The 18,948-nt window shown below is 36.1% G+C and overlaps 4 protein-coding genes across 4 annotated transcripts in view; all 4 read right to left on the reverse strand.

Moving 5' to 3' along the window:
* LOC134851141 (uncharacterized) overlaps positions 1–18,948 on the reverse strand; it is a 192,121-nt gene that overhangs the window by 130,508 nt on the left and 42,665 nt on the right. The gene's annotated exons all lie outside the window — the stretch shown is intronic.
* The window catches only part of LOC134851140 (protein SEC13 homolog), a 120,888-nt gene that overhangs the window by 59,288 nt on the left and 42,652 nt on the right, over positions 1–18,948 (reverse strand). The gene's annotated exons all lie outside the window — the stretch shown is intronic.
* Positions 623–3,101, reverse strand: LOC134851059 (tRNA-dihydrouridine(47) synthase [NAD(P)(+)]-like). Its single transcript, XM_063866957.1, has 3 exons — positions 2,192–3,101; positions 1,376–1,962; positions 623–1,223 (listed from the first exon to the last, which is right to left on the reverse strand). The coding sequence occupies exons 1-3, from the start codon at positions 3,071–3,073 to the stop codon at positions 677–679; spliced, it is 2,016 nt and encodes a 671-aa protein (XP_063723027.1). The 5' UTR covers positions 3,074–3,101; the 3' UTR covers positions 623–676.
* On the reverse strand, positions 10,385–18,095 carry LOC134850928 (disheveled-associated activator of morphogenesis 1-A-like). The gene is made up of 3 exons (XM_063866744.1): positions 16,137–18,095; positions 15,073–15,186; positions 10,385–13,896 (listed from the first exon to the last, which is right to left on the reverse strand). The coding sequence occupies exons 1-3, from the start codon at positions 16,404–16,406 to the stop codon at positions 11,092–11,094; spliced, it is 3,189 nt and encodes a 1,062-aa protein (XP_063722814.1). The 5' UTR covers positions 16,407–18,095; the 3' UTR covers positions 10,385–11,091.

The raw sequence follows: 18,948 nt of genomic DNA on the forward strand, positions 1-18,948 counted from the left end.
TTTGGAACAGATTTCAGCAGCTGAAAAAAAACTTTTCGGGCAAGATTTACCGCTTCACTAGACTCGCCCTTTTATTCACGCCCATTCAACCCAAAAACACGTCTTGTTTACAAGTCCCAATAAAACGATTGTCGTCTCCTCCCATTTTGAAAATGTCTTCACAGTTTTCAATCAAAATCATTGCCGATGTTCATTTTTTGATCAGCTATCTCTTTCCAGTGTTCCGGTTTAGAAGACTCAGCTAGAACTATGAGATTCCTGTGGAGCCTTTGCTGGATTAGATAGACATCATGAGCCGTTCCTTTGCCGCCGCCTCCATACTCACTCATGAGTCGCAGAAGTTGGGTATTTTCTGCTAATAATCTATGCAGCTGTTCCATTGTCGGTCTTTTGTCAGTGTCCACGACGTAAAACGATGACATTGTTTGGTCTGATTTTAATGAAGAGTTGATAAAAATTCGAAAACAAGCTATACAAGTCTGAAAGAAAAACCACTTATATAGATACTTACTATTCTATCGCTCCATATTAACTATCAAGCTCCCACCACTTCTCAAAAAACTTTGACCACAAAGAACGCGTGTAAAATAACAAAGCCAATATTATCTGGACAAAACCGAAATCACAACAAAATTTAATTTATGTATCATAAATAAAATTCTCTATTACGTTGATTTTATGAAGAGAAAGAGTTGGCTTTATGTTTTGGTATGAAGAAATACCCATCCGGTACCGGACCTAGCAGCATTTCAGTCAATTTGATCCAATCTTTGCAATCAGTACTAGCCATCAGAGTTTCCAAATCACTACGTCCGAAATAGTTCGGCGGACGTTCGTTCAGTTTCTGGGGCAACACTTCTAATAACCCAACTGGGATATATCTGCACAAAAAGGAGACCCATTCTAGCAAAAACTTTCTCGTCTTTTCAACCCCAATATCATCTGAACCCCAATGTTCGAGGCCAAACTTGACATAGTTCTTCAAGATGTCTAAACGTTCAGAAGCACTAATGTCCCAATGTCTCGACTCTTTAATTTCAGTAAAGAGCCAAGGTTTGATAAGAGCACCTCTGGCCATCATGACACCGGCTATTGCTGGGTGGTTTGTTTTGACGTTTTGGTAGTCTTCGAAAGAGAAACAGTCTCCGTTTCCAAAAAGAGGAACTGGATTGGCTGCCTGCGCACATGTATTGATGTAATCCCAATCAGCTAATTTGGTGTACCTGAAAAAAAACTAAATGGTACTGCAGCCTTTTAATAATACTCTAGCTATACAACTTAAATTTTACATTAACTCTCGAACTCCTCAATAACTTATTAGTATAAACAACGTAAGACATTCTTTAGATCAAAATGAATGTTGAAGTCAACTCACCTTTGTTCCCTGCTGCGTCCATGCAGCGTGATCAAATTCACCCTGGTCTCTTTCCTCAGTCTAGTGATCACTTTATGTGCAATATTGCTGTCCATCTTGACTCCTGTTCTCAATTTCACAGTGCAGGGCAGTCCAGAAGCATACATTACTCCATTCACCATATCGACCACTCTTCTGGGGTGTGAAATAAGAGCACTACCTGCTCCCTTCTGATAAATCAAATCAATCGGACACCCCATGTTGATGTCAATGAAGTCTACTTCATAGTAATCCTTATTTCCAAGAAATTCAGCCGCTTTTACAATTTGGTCGACGTTCGGAGCACACAACTGTATGCCAAACAGGTCTTCGCTTTCGTGGCGGCGAAGCAACGCATGTTCTGAGAAGCCACCTTTTATTACGTCATCGGCTAAAGCCATTTCTCCGCAAGTTACGTCAGCACCGAGTAGTTTGCATACGCGTCTGTAGGGAAGGTTTCCGACTGTTGTGAGAGGAGCTAGGTATAGTTTGTCTGTGAAGTCAACCTTTTTGATCTCTTCAATTTTGAGTTTGACGTCTTGATGGTCATCTAGCTCCAAGAAGTCGTACTAAACAGACATCTGTTCAACTTAACAATTGCTACAGAACATCAAGAACAGGCGGTTCCCAAAAAGGAATAATCGATAGATTTAAGGATATCAGAGATGCTTATAAGGCGACCGTATAAACTCGATAACAAAATCGTTTACTTTTTGAGCTGATCTGTTAGTGCTTTGCAGTATCATCAAGATTTAAAGAAAACAATAAGAGCAAATTTTCGACAATACATTTACTTACCGTTTCATGATTTGGATCTATTCTAGCCTTTTCCTTTTTGATTCTCCTCATATAGTCTTCTGTATTCGGTAATGGGACTTTTCCCTTTCTCAGACTCTGCAGCAGAGGTCGAGGGGTAACATTTTTGAACTGCTTCGAAACTTTCTCAAGGCAAAGGTGACCACCTAAAGTTTCACATTTTTCAGTTGCTGACGTCTTTTCAGCTTCTCTTGTCATATTTCCATTCAAATTCTCAGTATTATCGGTTTCTTTTATGTCACCCTTTTCTGCTTTAAGGTCACCGTTTTCATTTAATGATGATTCGTGAGTCTCGTTTTTTACAGACCCATTTAACGTCTCGGTGTTTCTGCCTTCGATTTTAACACTGCCATTTTCGCTCCCTTCAGGGTTCAAAACTTCAAATATAATATCTATAGGATGCCCATTCTTTTCAGCTTTAACAATGCACCCATGTTTACAAATATTAGTTAGGCCATCCAAATGTGAGCCTGCAAAACGACATGTTAACCCTGATGAACAATATCCGGACATTTTGAACACCGGGCACTCCTCAAAGACATCTGGCAGTTTACTGTCCAGATAACTTTTTAGCTCATCATCTGTATGCAAGTTCTTACAGTCTTTATATGAGCATTTCTCAACTGTGTATAAATTTGGACATGGTTTTCTTGTTTGTTGCACCATGAAGAAGTCTCGTTGTTTATTTTGACCCCTGTTTTTCTTCGCCTTTTTCGAAGGTGGAGGTCCTCCATTTGCACCCTCTGGCTCCTTCTCTTTTTCAAAATTCTTATCTGGTGGAGGCAATTCGGGTTTCTCAATAATAAATTCGGACTTAATAGGAGCTTCTGCTCTTTTTCCTTTCACTGCTACAACAGTGGACATCCCAGCACATGTATAAGCCTGAAATACAACTTTTCCAAAATCTCTATTCTATTCAAGGAGATAAAACTACGACAGCTGGGCTTTAAAAACGTTGACTGACTGACCCTTCATACACTTTTAACCGCGTACTCGCTTAAAATACCCCATTTCTTACTCCATTATTTCTTCCATCATCATAACTTCCAAAATTGGCCACTTCTTTGAACCCGGGTTTTTTAAACTATTTTTTCATTTCTTTCTACAAAATAGCTGCGACCTTTTTGAAATGCGGTTCCACTCAATGAAAATGAAAACTTTCTATGTTCGTTGTGGTTTTATTCTACGTATCAGCTATCAGAACGTCACACCAGCTCAAGCGGGGTACTAAATCAAATTTTTTTGCAGCCGCTAAATTTTTTTTTGCGACTAAAATGATTTGAGAGTCGAGAACAACCGTTAAAAACATATCTTTGAAACTAATGAAGAGCACAGAAAGGATTAATTCAGTTGCTCATTAAAGGAATATCTACAGCATTGTGAGTACAATGTTTTTGTTTTTACTGTTTAACTTATTAGTTAATTTCATTTTGAACGCGAGACAGCATAAAAATGGATCATTTCCTTTTTGAAAAATTCGCTTTTTATTATTTTATTTCCAAAGTGGACTGTCGTAGGAAAAACAACAGTGCTTTTTGCACAGTAACTGGCTAGTCTTGTTCATATTATTGTTCATAACCGGCTAATTCATGTTTTTTAACTCAATTTCTGGTCTTACAAAGAACTAGCGTGTAACGCACCTCCGGTGCTTCGAATTTTTGACAACTCATAAAACTGCACATATTGGAACCAGGTTGGCAATTTCAAATTTTGAAAAAAAAATTTAATTTCAGTTTTCTGAAAACTTTTGAAAAAATCACAAAAAAAAGTCATTTCTCGATAACTACAAAGCTTTGAGCAGTCATATTTGGAGGCAAGATTCGCAACCCCTGAGAGTACTCTATAGCCCCCAACTACAGCGTTGAGAAATTCAAATTTTAAAAAAAATAATTATTTATTTTTTTTCTGAAAAACTTTTAGAAAAATCACAAAAAATGTCATCTCTCAAAAAATACAAGAATTTGAGCACCCAGATTTGAAGGCAATTTCAAAATCCCTGAGAGTACTCTGACAGCACCCAATTACAGCGTTGGGATTTTCAAATTGTGAAAAATCATTAAATTTTCAGAATTTTTTTTTAAAAACCACAAAAAGCGTCATATCTCGAAAACTACAAGGATTTAAACAGTCATATTTGAAGGTGAGATTCACAATCTTTGAGAGTACTCTGACAGCGCCGAACTACAGAGTTGGGATTTTCATTTTTTTTTTCAAAAAAATTAATTTAAGTTTTCTGAAAATTTTTGAAAAAATCACAAAAAAACGTCATTTCTCGATAACTACAAGGCTTTCAGCAGTCATATTTGGAGCAAAGACTCGCAATTTTTGAGAGTACTCCGACAGCACCCGATACAGGGTTGGGAATTTCAAACTTCGAAAAAAAATTAATTAATTTTTTTTGAAAAACTTTTAGAAAAATCACAAAAAAACATCAACTCTCGAAAACTACAAGGATTTGAGCAGTCATATTTAGAGGCAAGATTCGCAACCCTTGAGAGTACTGTATTGCCGCCAACTACAGGGTTGGCAATTTCAAATTTTGAAAAGAAAAACTAATTTCAGTTTTCTGAACGTTTTTGAAATAATCACAAAAAACGTAATATCTCGAAAACTACAAAAGGGTCGAACTGTCCTAAGTGGAGGCAAGATTCGCAATTCCTGAGAGTACTCTGACAGCACCCAACTACAGGGTTGGGAAAATTAAATTTTGAAAACAAAACTTATTAGGTTTTCTGAAAAGTTATGAAAAATCACAAAAACATATCTCGTACACTAAAAGGATTAAGGCATTCATAATTTGAAGCTACATTTGCAATCCCTGGGGGAACATTGACAGCATCCCACTATTGGGCTACTGTTTTTAAACTCGGCTAAATAACCACTGAATTCAAATTGGAAAATCGAAAAAAATTCTTTAAGCATGCAAAAATAAGACGTTGAAAAAGCTTAAACATGGCGAGATATAGAAGCCCTCATTTAAATATAATAGATGGAAATACAGCGAAATAAATATAAGCGCAAAAAATCAGGGGATTCCAAAAACGCTTCTGATTTCAAAACTTGAAACAAATTCAATTGTAAAATCATCAAATTCATAAATAAGATTCATAATCCAGCGTAATTTATTGTTAAATATCAGACTCTTTTCTGAGCAACTAGCGCGTAGCGCACCTCAGGTGCTTCAAATTTTCAACAACTCAAAAAACTATTCTTTAGGTGTAATTTGACAGCACCCAATAATAGGGTTCGTTATTACAAATTTTGCTAAGTTTTTTATACAAACTTTGAAGAACCATAAAACTTTGTGAAATTTTATTTAAGTTCTTCAAAAAAATTAAAATGAACTAAGAAACGTCACATCTGGGAAACTAAAAGCAATTGAGCAGTCGCATTTGGACGCATGATTTGCAACTCCTGAGACTTACTTCAATTTTTGTTAAGTTTTTCATTCGTTTTTTAAATTGAAACTTTGAAAAATCTTTAAAATTTTGGACATTTTTTTATATCTAAGTTTATATTGAATAAGAAACGTCACATCTGGGAAACTGGAAACAATTGAGCAGTCGCAGTTGGACGCAAGATTTGCTACTCCTGAGAGTACTCGTTAAGTACCCAACTACAACGTTGGATAATTCAAATTTTGGAGAAACTTCACATTAAGTTTTTTGAAAAAGGTATTCACATCTCAAAAACTACTAAAATTTGAGCAGTCTTTTTTTGATGGCAATATTCGCAATCTTTGAAAGTACACAATTACAAGTTGCGAATTTCACTTTAACAAATTAATTTGTAATTTGAGTTTTCTGAAAATTTTCAAAAAAAATCACAAAAGCGTTGTATCTCTTTAACAAAAATGATTTGAGCATTCTCAATTAAAGGCCGAATTTGCAACTCCTGAGATTACAACAGCACCCCAACTACAGGTTAGGCAATTCAAACATTGAAAAAAAAATTAATTTCATTTTCATGAAAATTGGTTTGAAAAAATCACAAAAAAACATCATATCTAGAAAATTGCAAGGTTTTGAGCAGTCCTTTTGGAGGCAAAAATCGCAACTTCTGAGAGTATTCTCACAGATTCCAATAACAGGATTGATATCTTCAAAATTTTGGAACTTTTTAACATTTAAGTTTTTTTTGAAAATTTCGGAGAAAATCATAAAAACGTCACATCTCGAAAACTGCAAGAATTTGAGCAGTCATATTTGGTGGCGACATTCGCAGCTCCTGAGAGTGCCCTGACATAGCCTCCTTACAGAGATGATAACTTCCAATTTGCTAAATTTTTATACGTAAGTTTTCGGAAAATTTTTGAAAATCGTAAAAAAAAGTCATATTTCGAAAAGCTCAAAAAATTGAGCAGCCATAATCAGAGGCAAGAAAATCAACCCCCTGAGAGTACCCTCATAGATTCCAATCGAAGGATTGAGATCTTCAAAGTTTTGGAATTTTTTTAACATTTAAGTGTTTTGAAAATTTCCGAGAAAATCATAAAAAACGTCATATCTCGACAACTACAAGGATTTGAGCAGTCATATTTGGTGGCGACATTCGCGACTCCTGAAAGTACCCTGACAGAACCTCACTACAGAGATGATAATTTCAAGTTTTGTGAATTTCTTTTTATCGAAGTTTTCTTAAAAAACTTGAAAAAATCCAAAAAAATGTCATATCTCGACAACTACAAAGATTTGAGCAGCCAAAATTAGAAGCAATACTCGTAATCCCTGAGAGTACCCTCACAATATCTAACAACAGGATTGAGATCTCCAACGTCATATCTCGAAAACTACAAGAATTTGAGAAGAGAGAATTGGAGGCAAGAATCGCCACCCCTTAGAGTACCCTGACAGCACCCAACTACAGGGATAGAATTTCAAAAACTGAAAAAATTTCAAAATTTAATTTTCTAGAAATTTTTCAAAAAAATCTCGAAAATTGCTTATCTCGTAAACTAAAAGGATTTGGTTATGCATATATGGAGGCCAGAATCGCAAAACCTGGGAAAACTCTGACATTTCTCTAATATATTTGGTTTCTAGTTTCAAACTTGATGAAATAAACCCTGAAATAAACTGGAAAATCGAAAAAAAAAATCAACCGTTGCAATATACGATATAGCTTAAACGTGAAAAAATTCTTTTAAACATGCAAAAATAATACATTGAAAAAGCTTAAGCATGGCGAGAAATTATTATTGGCACTTGCAAAATTATTATGCTTAAACAAACATGTGAGATAGCTGTCACTCGCATTTAAATATAGTATAGATATAGATAGATAGATATCAGAAAAAATTTGAGCCAAAGAATTGCATTGAGAGGCCACATATGACAAAGTATCAGAAAAAATTGAGCAGTAGAATCGGGATGAGAGGTCACATATGCATCTGCTGGTAGTAACTTGACTAAGCTGACATCACCCCACCAAAGGGTCGACATTTTCAAATTTTGAAAAAAATCTATTTGAAAAATAACAATTTGAGCATCATAAAAAAAAAGATAAACACGTCATATCTAAGAAAGCAAGAGGCATTGAGCAGTCACAATTGGAGTCCGAACACTCTGAGAAAACCTTGAGAGCATCCCGCCATAGTGTTGTGTATTTCGAACTTGAAAATTATTTTAGATCATAAATTTTTGGAAAAATTTGAAAAACCATTTAAACGGCATATCTCAAAAACTAAGATGATTTGAGCAATCAAACTTGCAGGCAAGATCTGCAGTCTCTAAGTGTACCCAGAAAACCCCCCGCTTCAACATCTGAGAGAACCTCGACAGCACCAGACTACAGAGTTGGCAATTTCAGACTTCGTGAAACTTTTTAAATCTAAATTTTCTGATAAAAATAACATATCTTAAATTTTTACTTTATGAAAATTTTCGAAAAAATCACAAGAATCTTCGTATCTCGTAAACTAAATAGAATTGTATATTCATACTTGGATGCCCAATGTGCAACCTTTAAGATAGCACTAACAGCATCCCACTATTGGGTTGCTATTTTCAAACTTGGCAAAAAAATTGAATTTAAGCCTGAAAATCGAAAACATTTCTTAATCATTGCAATATACGATATAGCTCAAACGTGCATAAATTCTTAAATATGCAAAAATAATCCGTTGAAAAAGCTCAAATAAGGCGAGATAGTGAAGCCCGCATTTAAGTATCTATTCGATGAGCGTTATATCATAATAAAGCCAACTCAGTCGTGATTCGAGCTGCAAACATTTCTGTGTCTAGAAATAGAAACATTCGTCTCATTTTGTAGTTAAGAAGACTCATTCGTCTGGTTTTTTAGTGGGAAACTTTCGTCTGGTTTTGCAGTAAGTTAATTAGTTTTTTTTGAAGGACTCTTTATCGCTGTTCACTGTTCAACATAGTAAATTACTGGGTCAGTTTTCCGAAAACTCATGAAAAACCAGTCCACAGAGGCAAATCAGTATTTTGCAAGCAAAACAAAACGCAAAAACAGCTGTCAGGTATCAGCTGTAAAATCAGCTGACAGGTAAAAAGCAAGAAGATAGCCAAACGGCAGTTCTAAAAGAGCCAATGAAAGCAAGTAACCAGAAAAAAAATACTTGTTTTTGAAAAAAAAACTCTTTGGAATGCCCTTAAAACAATTTTGAATTTCCAGAATAATTTATGATAGACTTTTTTTCGATAAAATTAACCCAATTTGAGAAAACTGGATCAATAGGTAATTTTTTTTTATTCCGCTGGGGGCTCTTTTCCAGTTCCCCCCCCCCCTTTCAAAACACCGAGTTTTATGTGTTATTACGGCTAAATGCGTGATGTTACGCTGTAAAGTATGAAGAACAAATTTGTTCACAATTGTCGATTTGTTCCACGCCAAATTTCATTGCAATATGACAATGTTATATAAGCTTTTCAAAATTGATTTTGAAAGGGGGGGGGGACTGGAAAAGAGCCCCGCTGGGAAACCTGATAATTAAATTCCATTATCAAATTAAGAGGTCGATCGGGTTTCTAGTGACTTTTACACTTTTGCTGTTAGATAGTGGAGTTTGACTTCCTTTTAACAAAGGAAATGAACTGAACTTAAAGGGCAATAAAAAGTCAAACTGCGAAAAAGTAAATTTGAGCCTGAACAAATTTAAAGACTTTTCCTGAAAATAGCGATATGTATCTTGAAAAAAGCGAATTATATATAGCAAGGAAACCAGATTCAAAACTTCATCCCAAAAGTCACGTGCCTAAACAACTACTCGGGGGGTTCCTGGCTTCTACTTTCACACTTATTTTATTCTAGATATCAGGCAGAAAAGAATGCACCTTACTAAAACGGAAAACGCTAATGCTTTTTTTGGAATCGGCAAAATAATGGGACCGCAAAAAGAAAACATAGCCAACAGATGGTTGAAAAGTATAAAAAAAGAGAAAAACGAATAGTTGATTGAAAAAACATAGCCAACAGATAAAGTAGTGTAAAAGAAATAAAAAAAAACCAAAAACTGAAGAAATAATAAAATCATGTTAAAACTCTCTGAAGCTCACGAATGATTTATGAAGGGCACTTTTTGTTAAAGTTTTCCCAAGAAAATTGCATCAAAATTAAAATTTTGATATCGGTGGGAATACATTAAATATATGTCTATTTTTGAAACTAGAAGACATCACCGTTTTTCGTGGCCTAAAAACTTTTGCAGCTCGATAGTGGAGTTTACTCTCCGTTTAGCGAAGGAAACGAAGTGAACTCAAAAAGAAATCAAAATACCAAAAACTGCGTTTAAACGTAAACAAACTTTCCTGAAAAAATATCACTATCTTGATGAGGGAGAATCATTTCGTTCTTTTACATTAAATAGAACACAAAAATTAAACCCAAAAATTTGCGACTTGCGTTCTAATGAAATTGACTCATCGTATAACAGCACGCTCACGAGCTGGTTTGTGTTAACATAACACAATCACTTATGAATTGAACAATTTTAAAAACTTTCAATCAAACAAAGAATCCTAATCGAACAAACTGGTCTCTCCTTTTTTTGCTTTTTAAGCTAATCAGAAGGTTTCAAGTAGAAAACAAAACATTTCTGGATAAACATTTGCTCGATTCCTATCAACGAAGTCCTTTGATTCGTTTCAAGAAATTTGATCTCTTTGCATAATTGTTTCAAAAACCGACTTAGTTTTTTTAGGTAACAAAAGAATTCATTTATTTTTTTTTCACAATTCAATTAAATTCAAACGATAATTTAAGAAAAACTTTAGAAATCTATTTATCTGGCTGGGTCCAAATATTATATCACAAGTATGTTCGTATTCAGAAAGGGCTCCATTCCAGACGAATTATCAACAAATGTACACAAACTGCCTCTGGTCAAACATGAAGTACAAAGGTGACAAACTAACAGCTGGTGTTTTGAATGAATTAAGTTTCAAATTGGATAGAATGGGAAATAACTCAATTGGAAAATGAAGTTCAAGAAATTTACGCGTGGTAAAGTGTAAAATAAACCCACAAAAATTATTGACTAAATGGGAAATGGTTTCAAATGTAATTTAATACAAAGCTCCCAAAGCCACGGCAAAAATGACAATCTTAACATTAACTCTAAGTAATAAATATTTCAAAACAACTAAGGTGAACCCTAGTATTTTGCCGCCAGCAAATAAATAACTACAAATATGTTCTGATTTACAAAATAAAAATCTATGTTTAGTCATTTCTAGAGGATGAAGTTAAGTCACGACAGATGACTGGTTAAACTAATGAGAGTCTACAAAAGAGCACAAATGAGAAACTCCCAGCATTTCGTGGAAAATGTATTCTTATATCTGAGACTATTTTCAGCTTCCGAAAATCATATCAGCATTCCGAAAACCTCTTCAGCTTTCCAAGTATCTTGAAAAATGATTTCACACGCCTAGAGACTCCCTCTGGAAATTAACTGTCGACGGATTCAGAGTTCCTTTCCTCCTCCCGCCTCCTCTTTTCATTTTGTTTAGGTCTTCCATGAACACATCTCCACTTTGCAAAGCTGAAATAAGGTCATCGAACTCTCCACTTTTGTTCATATCACTACCACCACCAGCGCCTTTGGTTTTCGCCACTGAACTCGAAGCTCTGTTGCGACTCAACGCGGCTTGCTTTTCTCTTTGTTCAACTTGCTTCAAATCATCCTCGGCTCTTTGCTTGCGACGTACGAGATCGGCTTGTACTTCCTCAAAGTTTTGCAAAAAGGTATCAAAAATTGTGAAAAAGGTATCTGAAGTTAGCTTCGAAGGGTCTTCTCCGAAATGTTTGACTGCTTTTTTGAACTTTTCCTGGGCTTCTTTCATTTTGTCTTCCAATTCTCCAAATTGTTGATGAGCGCTGTCCAAAAAGATGGACACTTCACTCACAAACTTATCTTGGCTATTTTTGCTTGGGTTCTTCTTGTGGTACTCCAACTCTTTTTCAGCTTGTTTGATTCCACCGCGCAGTGAGTTCATCTCCTTTTCTAGTTCTGTTAGATGTACTTTCGAAGCTTTCTTTACACTCTGCAGTTCCTGTGATAGATCGAGAATTTCGGGAGATTTTTTGCCACACACATCGATTATGTAATGCAATAAAGTGACTGATTTGTCTATACTTGACTTAGTATCAACTACCTTTGTTAGACCTTCAAGTTTGAACCCGTAGGCATTTCCTCTAGCACCTTTGTTCATGTAGTTTCCGAAAGCTAGGATATATTCAAGAAACTTCTGCAGCTTCTTACTGAATCTGATTCGCTTTGAGCTTTCTATTACGTAATCCAGATTAGGTGTGATTTCCTTTACACGTTCGAAGAATCGTTTTTTGAACACCAAACACGCCAATCTTTCGTTACAGTGACCTAACTGACCCAAATCAAAAAAGTACTGATCTGCCCTTGCCATTTCAGAGTACTGTGATTTGTGATCTTGAAGTAGTGATATTTCCTCATTTGTTGGCGTATACTTAAGAATTTCATCCAGCAAGTCATTAGGAATCTGATTATCTGTATCCATTTTTAGAATTACTACTAGTAGTTCATCATTTGTGAGTTTCAATTTGGAAAGCAGTATGATACAGTTCTGTGACCTGCGACCATCGATAAGTGACAATTCTTTACTTTTCGTTGTCATAAACTTACGTTCTGTAAGGAAATCTTCATCTGGTTTCTGGAACGCCGAGAACTGTCGTTCAAAATCAGCGAGGTCTAAAGTTTTAAACACTTTCTCATCGTTGACTTCCGACCAAATAGTTCCCGATATTTTGTTTTCTGGAATTTTCGACCAATTTAGTGACTTCAGAGGATTTGCAGACTTGGGGATATTTTTCTGTCGAGGTGCTGCGATGCCGAAACCGCCCGGAGGAGGTGGTGCTGGTGGTCCTCCTGGAGGTCCAAGCCCCGGAACTGGAGGCGGAGGGGGCGACGGTCCCCCACCTTTGATAGGTGGAGGTGGTGGTGGTGGAGCCGGTGCTCCGACCGGCGCAGGTGGCGGAGGAGGCGGACCTGGTGTAGTTGGTGCAGCTTCTGATTTTCCGGATCCTCCACATGAACATCCAACTACCGGAGTTGTCGCTTTTCCCGTTCCTTTCATCTCGTCAGCTTCTTTTAAAGCTATCTTCAGTTCATCGCACTGCGATTGAAGATCTTTGATTCTCTTTTCCAACGTCGATTCGCCAATTTCTGCCTTCAGATGGTCCAAAAGGTCCGCGAAGTTCATTTTGGCAACTTCGATATCCGGATTGGAGCCGTCTTCTTTTTGTAGAACAATTTGTTGCGTGAACTTGCTAAGTATTCTCCAGTAGCAAACATTTCTTGCACTTCCGAAAGGCATCAGGCACAGGTGCATCATAAGCGAAAGGAAATCAGGATATGCTTCAGAGGCGTACAATTTGTTTCTGATCACGCTTAGCATCGCTTCTTCGTCTTTACAGTCGATGTGATCAACTTGAAACCTTTTGGCAATCGCTTCTTCGTCGTCAAGTCTGAACCTCTCGAAGAATTCGATGTGTTTCAAAATAGACTCACTTTCTAGTTCTCTCAAGCTTTCTAGTACTGGGGTCAAACCAAGCATGAGAAACTCGTATCTAAGGTGCAGTCTGAACTCCAGACTGTTATCCCCAGCTCCATACTTCAAAGCAGCGTTAATAAATGATAGAACTGCCGTTTTGTAATGTAAGTCCTGGTCTACAGCTTCGTCCTGTTTACACAAATCGCTAATTAGGGATTGGAATCTAACACGCTCATTGGCGTACTGAGCTAGATAATTCATGGCAATTAACACTTTCCTGTGTCCGCCTGGGACTAGACAAAGCGCTCCCAAAAGCTCCAATGCTGAAGTTTTGGTTCTTAGATTGGGTACAATTATCGCTTGCGATACAATATTAACTGCTTTCTGATTTTCCAGGACTCGTTTGCGACCTTCTGGGACATTCATAATTGCTTTTATGCAGCCCAATATTAAAGTATGTACTGCACTTGATTTCATAATTGAGTCCATGGACTGCAAGAAGGTCATGAGACTGATGAGTCCGTCCTTTTCTAGGAACTGGAGCACGAAACTAGTGGATGAGGTTCTGAGAGCAGTCTTGAGTCGCTCAAAGAACTTGCGCTTCTCCTCGATGTCGTCATCGAAGAGAGTGACTTGTCTGTTGAACATGTTCAGCCTTGAGATGTACACTTCGGGATGGTCTTTATTTCCACTGCTTTCCTAAACAGACTAAAATGTTTAAATCAACTTTCAGCGAAAAAAAAACAATGATGGCCGGTTACTGCGTAAACAGCCCAGAACGGACCATAGGCTTAAAAAATACATTTCTTTTTCAAATTACTGACGTTTTTTCTGTGGTGTGATAAAAGACTATTTTTTCTGTAGAATTTGAAAAGTTTGATTGCCAAAATGGCGCTAAAAAATTAACTTTGCTCGAGAAAAAATGAAATTTCCACGGCTTACATAAGCTATTGTGAGCCTGCACGCTGACCTTATCAGCTCGAAATTAGACCAAAAATCGAAAAATTCAAACCGGTTTTTCTCGACACTAAAAAAAATTCGTATGCGGAAAACAAAAAAGAAAAAACTAAAACACTCCCGAATTTCTGATCTGATAATTTTCCATTTTCAAACCAGCTTGAGGACAGAGAACTTGATCAAAATGATTATGATTACTTTCAATTATATTCCTATTGGTTGGTTTAGCTATGGAATAAGCTTCATTCCCGGTTTTTAACCAACTCAATCACCCTTTTCATAAACAAAATTAACAGCAAATTAACAAAATTTTGTGTTTGAATTTTTTACGTCATTCATTTTGGTAAGGGGCGGATCTCTAGGATTTTCTCGAGGGGGGGATTTTCAAAAAATTTTTGGACCTTTTTCAGGTCGTCTAAATTAAATTTTCTGAGTTGAAATAGACCATTTTTTTGAAATTTTTTGCTGGTATTTTTTTGCAATTCCTTCAAAATTGGTATATATTGGCGCTGAAAGCGCCTTTGGAAACATTCAGGGTTAGTCAGCCCAAAATGGATGTCATAAAATAATATCAAATTTTTTTGTTTAAAAATCAAGAGAAATGTTTTTATCATAGCAACAAGGGTAGCTGCCCCTCCCCTAAATCCACCCCTGATTTTGGTCACAGAAAGTACTGCGCTATTTGCATATAAACAAGCTACCCTTGTTGTAATGTTAAAAACAATTCTCTTGATTTTTAAACAAAAAAAATTGTGAAAAAACATAAAACAGCACATTTTGGCGTTTCAGATCCTTTACAAACCAAAATTGTTTATAGCCGTCTGAAAATTAATTACCGCTCATCAGCACAATCGATGCTTTTGCACTTTTTGTCTAAATTTTGTCAACCATTAGCTGTTAAAAGGTTCAACGTCTGACCTGTTCGCGCATCTGCAGATACAACTCCCACTTCTTGTTCGTGGGCAGTCCCAGCATCCTCTGTCTCGCCTCTTTAGTGGTTCCCACTTCGTCTAGAATGGACGCAAACCTCTCCTAAAACAAACGAATTTTAGTTGAAATAAATTGAATCGTAATAAATTTTTCAACAATCGTATTAATAAAACGAGGATAGCCGGTTGGATGAATCAAAACGAGGATGAATCAATTTTCTTCAATTTCAAATAAAATCAAGTGCCTTAAAATTAGTGTCGTTTTTAAAGCGCGGTGTGATTTGAGAACTATCCAATCGCATAGAAAATTAGTGAATTAGGCATGATCGACAACATTTGTCTAAAACAAAACAATTTAAAAAATAATGAAAATTTTAAACTTTTTAGATCTTTTTTTGCCAATTAAGCGCTATATTAAACATCAAAAACTAGTTTTCTTTATAGTAGAATCAAGTATTTTAATATAAGCAAATTAGACAAGTTTTTGAAGAAAAATGACTAGAAAAACAAAAAATTATTTCAAATATTTTTTTTCATTTTTTTGCAGAAAAAATTTGAATTATTTTGAAGTTGTTGATTCCCAACATGGCGCTAAAATTTCCTAAAACTAATTTTACTAGTGTAAAAATAAGTTTGCAGGTCTTAAACTGAGCAAAAAAATGATATTGTAAGCCTGCTCAAACGCTCAAAATTGAACTCGAGCGGTTTTTCTCGATACTGGAAAAGTTTCTGATGTCGTTCGGATCACGACTAAAAGGGATTCAACAAGATATTTCACTCGACCCATTCCGAAGATTTTTTGTGAGACCTGATTTTGCGTGGAAAACAAAGAAATTAAAACACCCGAAAAAAAAGTTCCTCCCCTATTTCAATGCTCTAACAAAAAAAAATTCAACCATTACAACTGTAATCTTTTCCCCCAGATTCGAGCATTGAGCTTAATGGATCTTCGTTTTGAAAATTGGAACTTCGTTATGTTAAAATCATTCAAGCAAAATTGAAATAAATCGAGCCAATCTAAATCTCACTGAATGAAGCGAGTATGCCACTGACCTCTACTTCGTCCTCAGACGGCATCGGCTCCGTATCTGCCACTTGGCTACTCAACAACATGGCGTCTCCACTCTTGGGTTGGGAAATAGGATCCCCAATCACCAGAGTAGCACCAGCCGACATCTTAGACCCATCCAACAATCCACCCAGACTGCCCGAGCGGGACTGTCTTCTCGGGTTGTGCTCTATTCCCCCGTCTATTTTGTCAGCTCCTGTATCTTTGCAGCAGCTGAATACAGACCCTATTAGGGCCGAGTGTCGAATCTTCATCACTGTTAAGGCTGGTATGTAATAAATCCGGCGGTTCTATCTAATATATGCTAATTGATTATGTGTCGTTGTAAATGCTTTTATTGTTTAATATCTCGTTGGCCGTAGGTAAGGTGCATTTCCCATGTGACTTCATGAAAAGCTTGTCTTTGTTGCGAAGAGGAAAATGCCACACGGCGATTAGAATGTCTTTGCTTGTTGCACCTTTTCAAACAAATTTCTGAAAGTAAAGAGACGGATCAGATTAAATTTGGAAAATGGCGAGAGAAAAATAAAAGGGAAACGGCGATAAAAACAATTAAATAAAAGACTTGAAATGAAATCGCGATATTGGTTTTGTGCTACTTGCTGAAACAAGAGAAAAGCGTAGCGTTTCTTCTGACAGAGTAACTGCCAAAATCAGAAACCAATTGGTCAGAAAACAGGAAAAGACTTGAAAAAGCGGAAACGAATCAGCGGCTAATCCTCTTTTAGTATTAAAGTGAAATTTTCTATGATCTGATTCTTAGCAAATATACAAAGGAATTGAAACGTCCTTTCCAGTGGCGCAATTATTTCCCAAATTATTCTGTTCACAAACTGTACACGGGGTGCACTAGCCGTCCTCCCGTGTCTAGCAGTGAACTCAAGTACACAACTTACAATTCAACAAAGCGTGGTCTAAACTCTGTATTTCTACGTTGTTTAATAAATTTCAGACTGTGGAAAAGGTAATCAACAATGTAACAGGTAAAGCCAAAACAAAACAAAGCCTGGTAACACGAATTAAATTTAATAAACATCTGAATTTTGCCAAAGAGAGGCGGATTTAATCCATTACAATTCGAACGAGCGCAACACGTCAAATGTTTGAAGCCTAGGCTCGAAATAGTTCACGTCAAATTTGGCCATAAAATGAGATACGATTAAAATAGAAATCAACACTGGTCTGTCAATGAAAAGAAAGTCATATTTATTCAGTGGCTACTGCAGCTTAGTTCTTTTCAATTCTTGTTGACCACAATTCAGGTGCTCGGCGATAATGCAAAAGGCACTTCAGGGTCCCAATAAATCGAATGAGTCACTTACATATCTTTCACATTTTCAGTTTATGAGACATGCTACGATTAAATCTAAAATAGCTCGTGGTACAACATCTGAATCAGTGAAGATGAATCTGCGCTTTTAGGTCACCCTGCTGTTTGTGCAATCTGTAATTAAGATACTTGGATGTCTAACACCGTCTTAGGAGAAATCACAATTTGGACTGCAAAACAAAACAAAAACACCAACTAGAGCGAAAAAGAGAAAGGATTGGCAATGGATAAAAGAATTCAGTCACATAACGGAATAAAAAGCAAACTGCTAAACCAGAATTATAACTTCAGAGTACATTAGCCTATTGACGTTGAAAACAGATGACCACAAATCGATATAGTGAATAAATTACGTCACAGCCATGGGAAGTATAATCCACGGGAGCCCAGCACTTGTCGCGACCGAGTTGTTTTCCGGCATAAAAGTCAATTTACCATCCATAGAATACAAAAGAACAAAAGGATAGCATTACAATGACTAATTGACGCTACAGACAACCACCCTCAATGCCAATCAAAAACTTAAGATATCGATCCATCAGTCGACGACAAAAATCAGATTTAGACTGCAAAACGAAGGAAGACTGCTCATATCACGGCGAAGCCCTGAATGTTCCGACTGCCTTTTGAGTTCTATGAATCAGTAATAACATGAAAAAATTATATGTAATAAAATAAAACAATTTTTTTTATATTCGATGTTATGGGAAATCATATCGCGCGTTAATTGTCCTAAATTGACCAAAATGGCAAATTTTAGGCCCCGATAACTTTACGAGAAATGATCACAGCTAAAATATCTTTTCAAATTAAAGCTCAGGAGAACAAAACCTACTGAATGATATTTAAAAAATCCGTCAAAAATGGTTAGTTAAAAAGTCGAAATTTATCTGAAGAAAAAACCACTCGAGAACAAATACTCTGTTATTTTCACCACACAAAAGTCGGAACAAAAAGGAGCTCTTTAACTATCTGCCATCCTAGGATTTCTTTTAAAAAAAGATACAACCATATTATTACACCTATTTCATGGTAGATCTAAAACCTGCAAAACATATCCTCCCTCCCTATCGAAATTAAGACTTTTGAGTGCTCAGCAATGTATAGTGCTGATTTAAATTATCCGGACAAAACGAACAAAATTTGAAATTTCAAACAATTTTTTCTCAAAGATTAGACAAAAATAGAGCAGAACAAAAGTGTCCTCGATTTTCAACAGAATTACCATGGTGCAATTTTCCCCCGAAATTCTGAACCAAAATATTACCCCAAAAATATGCCATTTTGGCTTTTTTCAGAAAAACACGAATTACGCTAAAATCACCAAGTTATCTGATGAGAAATTTAGGTCAAAAAAGCCTCTGACACAGCCCAACAAAATTTTACAAGGATAAAACTTATGAAAATCTTTATAAAAGAATATATTTTTAGTTGATGGTCAAAAAAGGTCATTTTACTGTATACAA

The sequence above is a fragment of the Symsagittifera roscoffensis genome, chromosome 7, assembly GCF_963678635.1.
Source record: "Symsagittifera roscoffensis chromosome 7, txSymRosc1.1, whole genome shotgun sequence".
Lineage (NCBI taxonomy): Eukaryota > Metazoa > Xenacoelomorpha > Acoela > Convolutidae > Symsagittifera > Symsagittifera roscoffensis.